At 41.9% G+C, this 15,720-nt stretch overlaps 2 protein-coding genes across 5 annotated transcripts; one reads left to right on the top strand and one right to left on the bottom strand.

Annotated features, from left to right (window-relative positions):
• Window positions 1-237: 237 nt before the first annotated feature.
• On the bottom strand, window positions 238-7,345 carry LOC114553846 (glutamine-rich protein 1). 4 transcript variants are annotated; one of them, XM_028575265.1, is made up of 12 exons: window positions 6,875-7,345; window positions 5,901-6,160; window positions 5,729-5,803; window positions 4,714-4,851; window positions 3,460-4,623; window positions 2,896-3,055; window positions 2,529-2,683; window positions 1,915-2,029; window positions 1,728-1,836; window positions 1,455-1,618; window positions 1,281-1,371; window positions 238-1,179 (listed from the first exon to the last, which is right to left on the bottom strand). In XM_028575265.1, the coding sequence occupies exons 2-12, from the start codon at window positions 6,147-6,149 to the stop codon at window positions 999-1,001; spliced, it is 2,601 nt and encodes an 866-aa protein (XP_028431066.1). In that variant the 5' UTR covers window positions 6,150-6,160; window positions 6,875-7,345; the 3' UTR covers window positions 238-998. The 4 variants fall into 4 exon arrangements, with proteins under 4 accessions (XP_028431066.1, XP_028431068.1, XP_028431067.1 ...); XM_028575267.1 differs by having other exon boundaries at window positions 5,729-5,797; XM_028575266.1 differs by lacking the exon at window positions 6,875-7,345 and adding an exon at window positions 6,716-6,856.
• A 1,063-nt stretch (window positions 7,346-8,408) lies between these two features.
• Window positions 8,409-12,567, top strand: LOC114553847 (proline-rich transmembrane protein 3). The gene is made up of 3 exons (XM_028575269.1): window positions 8,409-8,880; window positions 9,709-10,246; window positions 10,391-12,567. Exons 1-3 carry the CDS (start codon window positions 8,842-8,844, stop codon window positions 12,025-12,027), a joined length of 2,214 nt encoding a protein of 737 aa, XP_028431070.1. The 5' UTR covers window positions 8,409-8,841; the 3' UTR covers window positions 12,028-12,567.
• Window positions 12,568-15,720: the final 3,153 nt, after the last annotated feature.

The following is a 15,720-nucleotide window of genomic DNA, read 5'->3' as shown; positions in this document are numbered from 1 at the left end:
TTAAGCCTTGGTGCAGAATTACAGCCACTAGAGCCAGTTCCACAATGAGCTTTCCTTAGTATGTGCCATTATGACCTCATGAGGAGAAGATTCCAGATCGGCCCATCTGAGCTTTCATTTTCTCAAAGGCAGAGCAGGATACCCAGGGCTCGGTTTATACCTATCGCCATTTCAAGCCACTGGGGCACCATAGGCAGGCTGGGGGAACTCATATTAATGTTAAAAAAAACTTCAAAGTGAAATTCTCATGCCATGGGACCTTTAATAACCTACTATACATACAGGAATAAGTTGGCAAAAAATCCTTGATGGTGTTAAAATCACTAGCTTTGACCTGAGAAAAAATGTTTCCAATCTCCTGAATGACCACAATATAGCACTTTGACCTTGTGAATATCTGAGGTTCGACTCACTTAATGATCCACAAGCATAAATAATGACGTCATTTTTGAAAACAGGCACAAGTTCTTCAGTTTTGAACGTATCAATTATGTGATCCAAAATGCAGTCAGTATACAAAACAATTGTGAGAAGAAGTCCCTGTAATTGTCCATTAAGATGTCATGTATCATAGTGGGACTTTGAAGATACGTAATATGTGTTAAATGGTCTGTGAGGTTAAGCACTGTAGGGTTATATCATCAAATTGATACTTTTATAGGAAAACCACATTTGCAGAGTCTAGAGGGCAGGAGGTCAATCAAAGTCCAGCAGCGGTGAGACTAAAGCCTCCCTTACTTGCCAGTTTAAAGGTTACAGAGGCAATGGCTTACAAAGGTAGTCAAAAGAAAGAACAGTCCAAACCATCAGCTGAAAACAGAAAATGTGTAGAGAGAAAAAAAATCTTTGCTTTTATGATGCACTCCTCAGAGAGCAAATGATTGTTCCAGAAGTTGTTCCTTTTGATTTGAGATGATGGTCATTGAGGTTTATGGAGTCAGGATGGATACTGCATAGTCAACAATCAGTAACTGGAGAACAAGTTTCTGTGAGTTCAGTCAGTCCGGACCAACTGCGATTATCTCCTGGATCTCTCGGACCACGATGATGCGGGCCAGCACGTGTTCAACTTGCTGACTCGTGAGGGGCTGAGAGGAGTACCACATCGGACTGTTGGGTGCAACGACAGGCTCTGGAGTCATGTAGTATGCATCGTTGCGTCCCTTAACACTTTGAGGACTGGAAAAGGAAGATACGGTTTTTTTTGGGAGACAGACAGACAGACAGACAGACAGACAGACAGACAGACAGACAGACAGACAGACAGACAGACAACTTACCATTTGAAGAGATAAAAGTCATAAAGTTTAATGGGGCAGCGAAGGGGATTCTCAGGATCCTCAGCCTGCTCTTCATACATGTCATCAGTTTCTGAAACAGACGTCACACAGCACGTCAGCAACTTCTGATGTCAAAGGCTGTGACTTGTAGCAAGACTTTAACATGAGGCTTACTGTATTGAGAGCCATTCTGTGCTGCACTTTGTGGACCTTGCCCTTTGAGAAGGCGGATGCTGGTCGCTTTGTCCTTGGCATTAGCGGGGTTCTTCCTCGTGTGTCTTAGGACCTTAGAGAAAGCTACTTTCATGTGCTGTTCGGGTGTGGTTAGGTGGAAATGCCTGTAACAAAGATGCGTTTTTACCACACGCAGTAATGAAAAAAAATACATGTCTGTGTCATTAAAGAAAACAGATTCAGCTCATTCATTGGGGAGATGCAGTTACTCACTTAGTGTTGAAATACATTAGAGTTGTAAGCAATGTGGCTGGTGAATGTGCACCAAGCTGTTTACACTCCCACAGCATCTCCTCTGTTACGTGACTTGGGATGACATAACCTAAGATGAAAAACATGCAATGAGCAATTCTTTCTATAAAACAATTAAATAAAAATGTATATGTTGACTGTCTCTTACCTAAAGGATGGACACTGGGTTTCCAACCATCCAGGATTTTGTGTAAACACCCACAAAAACGTGTGTAATACGGATCAGAGAAAATATCGTCCACACGTCCATTTTCGGAGAGATACTAAAAAAAATAAATAAAAAAATTTGCAGGTTAGAACTAGAGACGGCCCAAGACCATTTTTTTGCTTCCCGATACCGTGTACCGACCCCATACCAGTGTGTCTATATATTTTATTATGTTTTAACAACTGTATACTACTATCCCTGTTTGGATGTGATATGATTTCTATCTTTGTTGTCGGTCTGGCTCAGGTTAAACTCTTTGTGAAACATGAACAAACACAACAATGAATGCCACAGAACTTTCTTTTATTATGCAGCGTGACAGTCAGTTATAACGGAAAAAGAACATAAATAATCTACTTTAACGTAGATTTTCTTTAGGGCTTTATTATGCGGTATTGGATCGGTGCATAAGCTCCAGTACTTCCTGATACCGATACCAGTGTTTTAGGCAGTATCGGAGCTGATACCGATACTGGTATCGGAACATCTCTAGTTAGAACTTAAAGTAGACAGCCTTTTGGCAAGATGCACTGTTTGAGCATGGAGATACTAACCTTTTGTATGCACAAGAAAACATAATATAGAACATCGGATGTGAATTGCTCTTCGTCTGATCCTCGTGCCTCCTGCGTCATCAGGGAAAGACCCAAGTTTAGCTCAGCTACCGCGCTGGACACCAAGTCTTCTTGAAAACGCAGGGGCTGACGACCTGTACACAGCCACAGACAGGAGTGCTTTAAAGTTTACACACTTATTTCTCAAGCAGAATAAAAGTTCTCAAGAAGTACAATATGAACAGCGAATGCTTCAGGAATTGAAACTCATCGTTTTATTGTTTCCGGTGGTTTGAGTAAGTATACATAATGATAGATATCAGTGTTGTTTATGAATGGGTGTTCAAACAATTATAAGTTGACTTACGTCCTATGGGTGCAAGCTTGTTCTTTTCCTGCTTGTTTAGCTCCGCGTTTTTTCGTTTCACCCAAAGGCGCCAGACCTCCAGGCCTTCCTCTGGCTTCAGGCAAACAGGAACCATGATCTCTGTAGGCGGTTCAGCATGAGACTCCGTCTCTATGTGACCCTGCACCAGACCAAAAGAAAAGCGTCAGTTAATGCTTTCTGGGAAAGAGGGCAGCAAGAATAAAACGCTAACTTTGTAATCACATGATAATAATTTAGCTAGATAATGTTATAATTACAGTATGTAGCAATAATTTACATTTTTCAAGACCAGTATAAAAATGACATGCAAGTTTACAAAAAACAACAAAAATGCATTTGCATGGTTTCAAGCACGATCATGTCAGGTAATGTTCTTAGTATTTTCCTGACTATAGCGATACATGTCTGCCGTGTTATTCATTCTCATTACAGTACCAAGAACAATTTTAAGATTATTTTTTTATCCATTTTATGCTTTGAGCTATGAAAAAAAACAGGGTACACAGCATAGGACCAATTCAGATAATGAAAGTCCTAACGCACCTGCAGATGGAGCTGCTGCTCTTGTCCCTCTTCTCCTTGGCTCTGCTGTTTATTTGGGTCCCATATGTGTACCGACTGTGCAGCGTTGTAAGTCCCTCCTACAGTCTGCACTGCCACAGGGATGTGAATGTTCCCGTTCATGAACTGTGCTGGGAACAGGGTCTGTACTATTTCTTCCTGCGTCCCAGTGGCGGCCGACTGCACATCTGCAGACCTTGATGAGGAACTGGGGGACATTTTGTCCTTACCGTTGGTGGTGGCAACTTGCATTGTGCTGTATGTGTCCTGTGGTATGGCAATGTGAGTTACCCCCTGCTGCTGTGGAGTGGAGTACACAGGGATGGTCCAGGTCTCACCTGTGGGACCTGTGATTGTTCCTGTAGTGCTGTAAAGTTGAGCGCTGTCAACAGTGAGCAAATCTGGTCGTAGGGACACATAGCTCTGCTGCTGCCCTTGAGGGATGGTTAGAACTGTGGCTACCTGCTGCCCTTGTGTAACAGCATAAGACACAGATAGAGGGACATCCATCTTGCGCTTTTTGGCAGGTTGGAGAACAGTTGGGACAGTGGCAGACCTCCTCTCTGCTTCCCTGGGTGAGTCTTGTTGCTGTGAAGGAGACATGGCCTCTATGGTCTGAATCTGGATCTGTTGGCCCCTCTGTAGCTGAATTTGTTGGCCACCCGGTAGCTGAATTTTTTGGCCACCTTGTAGTTGAATTTGCTGGCCACCTGGTAGCTGAATTTGCTGGCCATCCTGTAGCTGAATTTGCTGGCCTCCCTGTAGCCGAAATTGCTGGCCACCATGTAGCTGAATTTGTTGGCCATCCTGTAGCTGAATTTGTTGGCCATCCTGTAGCTGAAATTGCTGGCCATCCTGTAGCTGAATTTGCTGGCCATCCTGTAGCTGAATTTGCTGGCCATCCTGTAGCTGAATTTGCTGGCCATCCTGTAGCTGAAAATGGCCATCCTGTAGCTGAAAATGTTGGCCATCCTGTATCTGAAAATGTTGGCCATCCTGTAGCTGAATATGCTGGCCAGCCTGAAGTTGAATTTGCTGGCCACCTGGCAGCTGAATATGCTGCGTTCCTTGTAACTGGATTTGTTGTCCACTTGACAACTGGATTTGTTGTCCTCGAGCTACAGCAGCAACCAGCTGTGCCTGAATCTGTGGAATACAGTTGACATAGTCACAAACCAGCATCACACGAATGCACTTGATATGGGTGGGTGTTTAAAAAAAAAAAAAATCCTGTACCTGCTGCTGCTGTTCCTCTGTGAGCTCTCCCTGCTGGACAAAATGGGCTGTTGAGATTCCCTGCAGGTCCTGCTGTGAGGGGGAGGCCACCTGAAGAACCTGGCCAACGGATTGGCCCTGCTGTTCCTGAATCTGAACCTGGCACAGAGGGAATGTTTGAAAAATAAACAGGCCTGTCATACCTTAATGACTTACACTGACCATTGTGAAGTACTATTTGAGAAAAAAGAATGTGAATGTAAATGTAGAGGATAGTGATTTTATGTCCTAAGTAATGACATTTCTGATAAGAAAATGTGAAGCTGCACTAATACAAATACTATCAATACTGAGCATGTCAAACAGTCTACACGTCACAATGTATCAGTGAATTTAACCAAAGAAACAGTTTCTTCTACACAGAAAATGTTACACAACCCTATGTTTGTGCAAATCCACAGTAGAGTAGTTGTCTATTGTGGAATAGACCATGACAGGCTTAATTAATATTTATAAATTTAAGGACATTCAGTAGACAGAAGTACAGCAGTAAAGAGAATGTGAGTGAATGAGTGATCCCACTTTATTGTGTAGCCAAGGCCATGCCTCCTAACATCTAGTAGGAGGCCAATAATCACTAGAATCATTAGGCACCTTGCAGGTAAGAAGCAATGCTTGTTAACTGTAATATATATTTATTATTATACAATTGTAGATCTGGAGTTACCTCAAATGAAAAACTGATCATCAAAATCTGACATTTTGGCTTTGAATTGGAATCAGTAAAATCCCTCCCCACCTCCTTTTCTTAACAGTGAGTGGGTGAAAGTATCAGAGCTGAGAGAGCAAAGCTACTTCACTCCAAAATCACTTTAACGTAAAGACTCAAACACCACACTGTTCTCATTAATTTTTCTTCTTCTCATTAGTGAGAAATATATATCCGTGTTTCGGGTCTCTGCAGGCCCCATCTGTCTTGTGCAATTTTACCATAGCATCTCATAATACGAGAAATTGACATTGCTGATAAACTAACCTGCACCTGAAGCTGCTGTTCAGACTCTTGATGCACAGACAGATGAGGCAAAATCTCTGCTGAGGTCACCTGTACCTGTCATTAAGCACGTATATGAAGTGCAGCAGATTGCACCACAGTGAAGAATATCATTTAATATCAACCATAATAAAAAAAAGGGACCTGCTCTTACCGGACAAGCCAGCTCTAACAGAGAGCCAGCCACCTCTGTACTGTCTGCGTAGACACAGTTGGTAGCCTGCTGCTGGTACACCATGGCTGTGGTGGTGGCCGCACCTTCCTGCTGGCTGAACTCCTGCAGCACCTCTGGGCCCTTGGAAAGAGACTCCAGGAACTCCTTCATCCTGTGCTGAGGCACAGTGCGGGCCTTCTGCCGCACATACTCATCAAAGGAAACGACCCCACTCCCCTGCTCACTCATCCTCAATTGACCTAGAAAAAGGTACATTTTCAAACATTTGAGAGTCCAATCAAGTCCAAAACAGCTCATATTTACTATGTATTGAAAGCACAGACATGCATAACGTTAATGAAGAATATTGTAATAAAAAAGGGACAGTGCAATTTTATAAGCACGACATTAATTTGCTAAATACGGTCATTTAAATAATAGGGTGACGTTGTAATAATTTACCAAGCACACGGGACAAAGTGCATTTGGGCTTAAGTTAATACGTTAACATTACAATGACTGCTGCGCTTCCATCAACTTTTTCTAGTAATGTTAACTTAAACATTACAGTCCGAGATATAGCTCACATCTAACTGTAAATTGTTAGCTACAACATGAAAGACAATTTTGGTTAAATGTTTATAGAGCACCAACAATACATTTGACGGACTGTACTGTACGTTACAGCTAACGTTAGTGGTTAGCAAGCTAGCTTCACGATGTTAGCAAGGCACTGTTTTGTCACAGCCCATATGGACAGTTGGCTTGCTAGCAACCCCAAACTGTATTTCACACCGCCGAGTTGTTATATCTACCGTAAATTATGCAATTTAGCTACATATTTGCTCATAACATATGCTAAATAATAAAGCAACAGTCCATCATTCCATACATAACATGACGCTAGGTAGCTAGCTAATCATTGTGCTAACGTTAGCTAGCTAGCTCGATGGCTCTGGATCATGTCATGCTACCTTAAATAAAACGAAATCCTCTCCTTTCCGCCAAGGCACGGTGTTTAAAACTAAAAAGCCAATAAACGTGTAACAGCTACCACCAGCACACCATTCACTTCGCTACATAGTGCGCGTAGTGGCAGTGTAATCCCGCAAACAATGCTGTTTAGATAGCGATAAAAATGTAACAGCAGCAGCGAGCAGGCGAGGTCTGACGTCTCCAGGCACGCTTCGGAGTAAAACAAGTTTCACAGCTCCAGCAAAAGCACAGATGTATGTATCCAGTTGAATTCCGAGTGGTATTGCTACGACCTACACCACACAACGACACATACAAAAAAACTCCACTGTGTTTATCCAGTGAGATATAAAATGACGGAAGTATAGGCCCCGAAAACAACGCGACTCCTCTACAGACTGCTTGCGACGGCCTGCCGGGGTGTTCTGTTAACAAGAGTTCCCATCCAGAGAGATGACATGCAGGCACGGGTTTATAGTCTGTCACAAACTGTAATGATGCTTCATCAGATTTTATAAACAATATTTGTCCAATTTAAAATACCTCACATCAATATTGTGTGATCTGGAGCCATACCTATATTACATTCTTTATTATCTGGCACTAAAAACCAGAGTGGGGGAATAACATGGAAAAATAGGCGCTCATAGTAGGCCTATATGCAGTCGGATATATAATAGATAGATAGATATTTAATCTGAAATAAAAACATTAATTATAGACAATTATTTAAAAGAATAAACCAAATTTACAATTCACTTAAACGTTATTGTTTTTTGCTGAATTTCGTTGTTTATTCGCCTCATGATATTCTCTGTATGCTACAGCACCTATGAGTTGTGATTGAAAGCTCTGAAAAAAGCTAGTAAATGGACCATATTTTGTCAGACTGCCTCCTTTTATCCCTATAGGCCTATGTTTGACTCTGTACAACAGGACTCTGAAAACCAAGTTCCAGGTTGAGTCATTTAAAATTGATACATACAGTATATATAATTGCAGCAGTGTTAAAATGCTTCCCAGAGATGTTCTGGTGATGCCTGGTAAACATTTGAATGCATGTACCTTTAACAAAATCTAACTTCCCCAGTCTGCCTTAAAGAGCCAGGCATGTGCTACTGAGGGCCTCCCCCAGTACTCTCCACAACAAACTGCCTCTCGCCCGTCTTAAGGTGGACCAACACAGATGAACTGTGGGCATAGGCTATGTCCACTACACACTGGATAGGAAAGAGTTAATTCCCACACTCACTGCAGACTGCAGGGGCTCTTTGGTGAAAGTGGTGGTGGGAGTAATATGCTTATTACCATTTTTTCTTAAATAAAATCAAATTAAAACATAATAAGATTCATCTAAGTGGCGACTGTGACTAATAGTCTTTTAGTCATTTTAGCATACATAACATCTCTCCATATGTCATGTCATGTTTGGCATACGTAACCCCTCAAATGTGCATATGTTTCAAACTAATAGCCAGTGAGTTGGCATAAAACAATACTAGAATGTGTGTCTAGTTGGCTTCACATTATCACTTCATGTGACTTTGTGCTACTTAATGTAATCCTTTAGAGAAGGGATTAACCTGTTGAACAACTGTTGTAAAAAGAGGTAGATGAGGCTTGTCAGCTTTTATTAATAGTCAATTATTTACAATAAATGTTTCTTTTTTAAATCTGCATATGTGAAGACAATAATCCCCCAGAAGGTACTTAATTAAGAATTTTCTTTTCCAGAATTGGCCCCTGGTATTTTGGTTTTGCAATTGTTTTAGCAGGTGACACATCAGGATGGGAAGCTGCCAAGTAACCAGCCGGTGCAGTAATAGGAATAGGATGTCAGCTGGATGGCTGAAAGCATGCCTGTAAATCCAATGGGTTCAAGCCTCACTGTGATGCTCTTTATGTTCTACATCAGAAATCACATGTTACACACGCTTGAACTGCAGCTAGAGGTGGAGTGCTACCCATGAAGCACTTAAAGGAAGCAGAGCAAAAGGAATCACAGGTACGTCTGAGTTATCTGGTTTTATTGAAAAAAAAAATGTAATCTTTGGTTTAGTGTATAGGAGAATTTGTTTCGGCAATCGGATATTGTGTTTTGATAATGTTATGAAATTAATGTTAATAGTTGGAATAGTTAGAAAAAGCACCGGCTTGTTTTAGAGACTACTTTTGTAATGCTTTTGTATTTGTTTGAGTGCACTTTTAAAATAAATAGTACAAATTCTTAACAATAAGTCAGGACACAAGGCATTTCTTTAAACTTGTGGTTCATGTTTTAAGCAGTTTTAAAGTAAACAAACAGAAATAACGTTAATTTATCATCTAAAGTCACCTAAGGTTTCAGCAGGCTTTGGGAAATCAGTTCACCTGTAAACAATGTTTAGGTCATGCTGAAAATAATATTATGCATAATACTTGTGCTCTATTGTCTATTTTAATCATTTAAGCTTTTTATGATTTTTCTTGCAAATCATGTGTGATTTGCACATAACTTAAGTTGCAGCTTGGCATTTGTGACCAAAGGTCACAGACAGATCAGACTGACTCATGCTGTGAACTTTCATGGTTTTGCCAAGCTGTGTTGTACTTTTACTGAGATAAACCATTCACAGATGTTGTGCAAACGCACTGGATTACACAGGGAAATGATTGGCCTTTATAGGATTGAAACACAAGATTAATTATCTAGGAATCTGTGTGATTTATCCTGTATTAACACCGAATAAGGGTCTAAGTGGGATGAGGAATAGTTATATTAAAGTAATCTCTGTAGCCAATGTCAGTCTGCTGTGCCAGGCTGTTCCTCTCGTTCTTCTTTGTCGTCCTACAGGTTTTGGGATTTGGACTTAATATCAAAAGTGTCAAAATGGGTCGTTCATCTTTGCTCTTCATTTCGCTAACCGTGTCTCTCTCTTCACTTGGAAGCCTCATCACTTCACATTCACTGGACAACTCTGATTCAGACCGAATAACTCAAAGCACAGGCAGAAACAACAACGCTCCAGACAGCTTGGCCAGTGAATGGATCTTCCATTCAAAGAGCAGCAGTGACTCTGCGCAGGGCCGTGGACAGAGTGTTGACAGTACAGCATCTCAGATACTCATCATTCCAAAGAAGACTGAGCAAGCCAGCAATGAAAGCCGTTCTGGGTCTGGAATTCCTTTAACTAAAACACCAGCACTTACTCTACACCACTCAGGCGCTCATGACCAAGGAGCTGACAAAGCTAATACTTCAATTACAGGATACACTCACTCCAGTGTGCACATGATCTCAGAGGACTCTCTCTTGGAAGGCAGCCACATAACGACTGAGGAACAATTAAAAGAGAGTCATACATCCATTGTAAATGATGATTTTCTGCATGGTAAGTGAACATAGTTTATTATCTCCCATTAGCCACATAGTAAAATTCACAATTAATTCAAAATATATGTTTACAAAATTGAATTCTCCTGCATCAAAAATAAGACTTTTCTTATTTCTCCCTCTCTCTGTCTCTCATTTTTAGGTTTGGACAGCCCTAAACTCCCTGTCCAAAACAATGCGTTAACTTCCACTCCGAACCATTACCTGTCAGGACCTGGAGGTCCCTGTGTGCTTGGTCTGAGTCCTTGTGTTGTTCTAACAAACTATAACGGCACCAATCTGCTCTGGGATGACATGAGACGCACACTGGCATTTGCCTGGGAACTACATGTCTTTGGATCAGCCAGCCTCTTCATATTGATGGCAATCCTGGCAGTTATGGGAATGGCCGGTGCATGCACTCTTCCTCATCCCCTCTGTGACACCCTGACTTTAGCAAATACTCTCCTGATCCTCTGTGGTAGTCTGCGTGGTGTCCTCCTTCTACTTGATCCTTATGGCACCCGTCAGATCCTCTCTCGTGCTACTCTGGCAGCTCTCCATAATGTTCCTCTGCAGCTCCTTCTGTGGGTGCAGGTTGCCCTCGCACTGGTCACACTCAGAGGGTTGAAATTATTACTTTTCCCGCTAAAGCTGCAGCGCCCGTGGATGGTTGGAGTGCTGGCTGTATCACATTGCACTCCATTACTTGTAGCAGACCTTTTCTCTACAACTTTATCCCCCACTCTCCCTCTGTTGTTACATACCCTCTCCCTCTGCTGGGGCCTCCCATTCTGCATGGGAATCCTCAAGACTTTCTCTTATCGATATCCCCTTCTCAGGTCTTTTGCACGTCAGTGGGCTCCTTCACAGAGGATTGAGAAGTGTGCAAGGCGAGTAACAGTACTGTGCGCCTTCCTCGGGTTTCTCTGCTGCAGCCTTCAGATGTATAGTCTCCTCTGGCTTTATGGGCTTCTGGGGAACTGGAGGCGCTTTGGCTGGGGCTGGTGGCTTTGTCAGTTTTGGGCCAGAGTTCTTGAGTTAGCTTGGGGATTTTCGTTGCTTGTACTGGGATCCTGGATCTTCTGGACACCATCCAGGGGTCATTCAAGGGGCTATCATGGGCAGAGCAGAAGGGAGGTGCCTAAAGCGGTAGAGGAGACCCGCTTGTGGGGCAGGGTCTTGGCCAGGAAACGGAAAGGGCAACTAAGAAAATCTGAGAAAACCCTGGAAGACCTGATGCCAAACAACTGGGGAAAGTATAAGCTGTCTAGAACAGGTTTCAGCACCAACTTAATGTGTCTGTGTAATGATCAACCGTCTACCATTACACAAGAATACATGCCTGATCCTGTTAGCAATAGTAGCTATGACTTTCAGGCTACACCACTGTGGCAGACAGTTGGGGAACGCAAATGTATTCTTTCACTTATAGAATTTGACATGTGGCCTCCATCTCCAATTAACCTCAGACGCAGCATTGACAGTGCCCTTCACAATAGACAGCTTGTAACCGGAGGTCTGTTCACACTTCCACCTCCCTCTTGGACTCAAACTGTGGGCACAGACACCGCTGATGGAAATAGTGGTACAATAACATTCCCTCCAGCTTATGTTGGCTATGGGTGGACGTTGGATACCGAGTCTATTTCTGCATCTCTAGACCACTTCCATGGTAAAGACTCAGAGCTGATACAGTCAACCAGTATTATCACTGATTATGAGGGTAGTGTTGGGTCTCCAGCTGCTGCACATCAGGGAGAAGAATTTAACTTAGCACTCTCAGCAGTGATGCAATAGCATTGCTGGTCTGAAGACAATGTGACAGATGTTAAAGCTGCCTCTAATGTCAGGAGTACCACTTCTAACCTACCCTCACACATCTAGCCTTCATTAAATGGCATAATCACATAATGTGGACAGTTACGCTCTTGCGATATGGCCTCAAGCAAAAACTGCTTTACTTGTGGTGGTCTAATAGTGACTTAATCAAGACGTCACATGTATGTTTTGAAAATACAAGGGTGTTATCTATTCATCGCAATTTGACTTCCATTGGGTCTTCTGAAATAAATGTTGTTGTTCTAGCACAACTTAATCCACAAGTACATAGTGTGGACATTTCCCCCAGTAGATATAAAGAGTATTTCACAATATATAGAGTTTTATAATGTTTGTTTTTATAATATTAGTTTTCAATCAGTAAGTGTAAAATTCCTATCATCTCCGTCACCTCTCTCCTTTTGTACTAAATTAGTATACTAACTTCACTGGTTGAAAGTCATGTGAGCATTTGTTTGGCTCACCTTTGGTAATATGTGAAAGCTGCACTATTTACCTCTGCAGAAATAAATATATGATTGGATGTTTTTGTTGTGTATGAAATAAAGTGACTTTATATGAATCATCTTGATAATTGTAACTGGAATAATTGTGGTTGCATGTGTAGCAAAGTTTGCAAAGCACAAATGCATTTATATTATTCTAATGATATTTGATGTGTCCTTTATACCAGTATTACCCATGTAGTCTATCAATTTGACTGAATGGTGTTTTTTTTAAGTAGGTTATCCTACCTGCCTTTTTATCTGTGTTTATCATAGCTATCATCAATCCACTTCTGATTAAGTCCATCCAGTTTAACATTCAGTTTTTGTGTGGAATCTATCTGACAAACAACTATTTTAGTAACTAGCTTGTCTTATTTTGACAAATCACTTCCCTATGCCTTATTATCTATAATTGAACATGCACTTACTCAATTTTAAGTTAGGTTTTCTTCGGCGGAAGAGCCGCGACGCATCACCACATGTGCTCTCACCAAACCATGGCTGTGATTGGTTGGTTAATTAAGACGTATTGGAGACTACATGTATACAACTTTGTAACGGACAAGCTGTTGATACAGAAGCTGTTATTGTGCAAAGGCCTCCGTTGCAAGGCAGTCTTCACCTCAGAGGTGTGGCGTCTGATGGAAAACATGCAGCTGCGGTTCCAACACGACGCGGTTCACTTGCATTCAAGTTGGACGAACAGTGTGACCACAATTCGGTTATCTATCCTCTCGCATCTCTTATAATCCTGTGTGATCTATTATCCACAATGGTGCTGAATGTTTGATGCCACAGAGTTTATTGCGTATTAAATTATTAATGAAATAGGCTACTACATGGGGAATTGAATCAAACAATAATCAAAATATTAATCCTATTCAAGCTTTGATTAAATAGCCTATGTGTGATAGCCTATATTGTTCTAACTAAGTTAATGCATTCTAAATAAATGAACACACACACACACACACACACACACACACACACACACACACACACACACACACACACACACACACACACACACACACACCTATGTATTATATCCTCTTATTTTAAGATCTCAAAATTAGGCCTATTTTTATTTATTTATTGGCCCACAGAGGCCGTCTTCGGTGGGCAGAAATATGTTTTATGTCACAAATGTGCTGTAGTCTGCATAATGTGTTCTTGTATGGGGACATATACTCATCAAAATATAGCTCTTTTGGTAAAAAAAACTCCTCCGGGTCCTTTCTAAAACATGATGGAACCTATTATTTTTTAGCAAGCAATGAATGGTTATTGCAGTGTATTTTGGCAGGCCTGTTGGGTATGTTTGGATTTTTCAATCACCAAATTTAATTAGTTTATGTGCTTGTTTTTCCAGTGCACAATTTGATGGATGCAAAACTGAAGCGCATGGATCCATCAGTGCATTGTAGTGACAATTTGATGACTCTGAAGGTCAAATGACTCAGAGCTCCTCATTTTCTTTTAGATAGTGGTAGGTTTAAGCAGTTTGGAATTTTGGCCAATACACAATAAACTGTGTAAACCTTTTCTTCTAATGTCAAACAGGTGATGGGCCTCCTATACTCCTTTGTCTCAAATGCCCTCTGAATGTGGCTTCTCTGTGGACAGGTCCCGCAGAGAGGTGCGCTTTGCTGCACCTTACCAGAGCTGCCATATTACCAGCATAACTGAAAAATAACTGCACTTCATTATTCATTAAGCCTTTTCCTAACTTTTGTGTTTGGCTATTCCCTAGTCTAAATCCACGACCTTCCACTTCCGGGATTGCTCGGTTGCTGTTGGAAATTCCGCCGGATTTGACTCTTTTCAGCCGGGTATCCATTACCTTCCATTTTGTTTGTGTTTGTATTTTAAATTCTGGTCAATTTATGAGGACTATGGTTAACTGCTTCCTCAGATCTCTGCAGGATAAATCCAGACAGCTAGCTAGACTATCTGTCCAACCTGAGTTTTCTGTTGCTCGACTAAAACAACCAACGTACACATGTTCCACGACAACAAGTTCCTTCCCGAGGCTATTTTGCAACGGCCGCGCCTTTTCCCGGTGCTTTGCGCCGCCCATGAAGATTGTGATTGGTATAAAGAAATGCCAATAAACCACAGCAAATTTTTCTCCCATCACTGTGGAGGAAGATCTGGCAAAGCGAGACCAACTCTGTAAATAAAATCAATTGTTTGATCAATTTTCGGCCTGCTCTAACTTCTTGCATACAAGTGCTGCGTTACCACCACCCTCTGTTATTTGCTTCCTATCTGGGATGGTGGTGAAGATTGGTGGTATCGCAGCAAATTAACTCAAAGTTCAAAGTTAAGGGTTAGTGACTTAACATATTGTCATTTTATTGGCTTTAGAAAACTGCTTTAGTATATTTTTCTCATCTGTTATTAAAACTCTTTCAGTGTCTGACACGTGGAAGCCTCTTTCATTGGTCTGTAGCAGTTGTGGATTTGCTGTTGAAGTGCCCTCTGGAGGACTGGCCCTCACTACACCCTACAACAGAGGCTTGTGCGTAGAGATCAAGGTATGGTGGGCCCTCTTATGGTTAAAAATGGAAGCTGAAGTGTACTTGTGTTTTTTATTGACTCGGTTTGTTTCCTTGCAGGATAAGAAGTATTTACTCTCTCTTCTCTTGGCGGATGCTGAGCTCTTAGTCACATGCCCTTTGTTACAGGACGTTACACCGACCACAGCAACAACTACGCCTCCTAGTGATATTGGCCAGGTCCTGCAGTATCCTCAGTACCCCCATTTCCCAATGGTTTCTCAATACTCAGTGTTTCCTGGGCCCACTCCTCCACCACACACTCCTGCCCCTACCTCAGGTACAAAAGCACCGTTGCCACAACTTCCACAGTTTCCCTCAGGTGCTGCTACATTGAAAACCAAGAATCACCTGCAGCTCAGCACCCTGCATTTCTATTCATGCCACAGTATCCACATGTCCCTCAGTACCCTCTGTTTGCCAAACCTGTACCACCAACGCAATCTACTGCTAATAAAAACACTGCTGCTCCCCCGGCCCAACTACCTCAGATGCCGACGTCTCCATTTCCTTTTCCCCCCACAATTCCCCATAATACCTGGAATTTTTTTATCCAACAATCCCTCCTCCTCCTACTCGTGCCACAAGCATAGAGGCTTTGG

Source organism: Perca flavescens, chromosome 4 (assembly GCF_004354835.1).
Source record: "Perca flavescens isolate YP-PL-M2 chromosome 4, PFLA_1.0, whole genome shotgun sequence".
In the NCBI taxonomy this organism is placed as follows: domain Eukaryota; kingdom Metazoa; phylum Chordata; class Actinopteri; order Perciformes; family Percidae; genus Perca; species Perca flavescens.
Note: the sequence above shows the minus strand (reverse complement) of the source record. Positions and strands in the feature narration are given on the sequence as shown.

Coding starts and splice junctions, on each gene's coding strand:
- LOC114553846 (XM_028575265.1), bottom strand. CDS start 6,149: ATGAGTGAGCAGGGGAGTGGGGTCGTTTCCTTTGATGAGTATGTGCGG. Junction 5,804..5,900: donor TGTTAGAGCTGGCTTGTCCG/GTAAGAGCAGGT, acceptor GCTTAATGACAG/GTACAGGTGACCTCAGCAGA. Junction 1,837..1,914: donor ACCCAGTGTCCATCCTTTAG/GTAAGAGACAGT, acceptor TTTTCATCTTAG/GTTATGTCATCCCAAGTCAC.
- LOC114553847 (XM_028575269.1), top strand. CDS start 8,842: ATGAAGCACTTAAAGGAAGCAGAGCAAAAGGAATCACAG. Junction 8,881..9,708: donor CAGAGCAAAAGGAATCACAG/GTACGTCTGAGT, acceptor GTCGTCCTACAG/GTTTTGGGATTTGGACTTAA. Junction 10,247..10,390: donor AAATGATGATTTTCTGCATG/GTAAGTGAACAT, acceptor TCTCATTTTTAG/GTTTGGACAGCCCTAAACTC.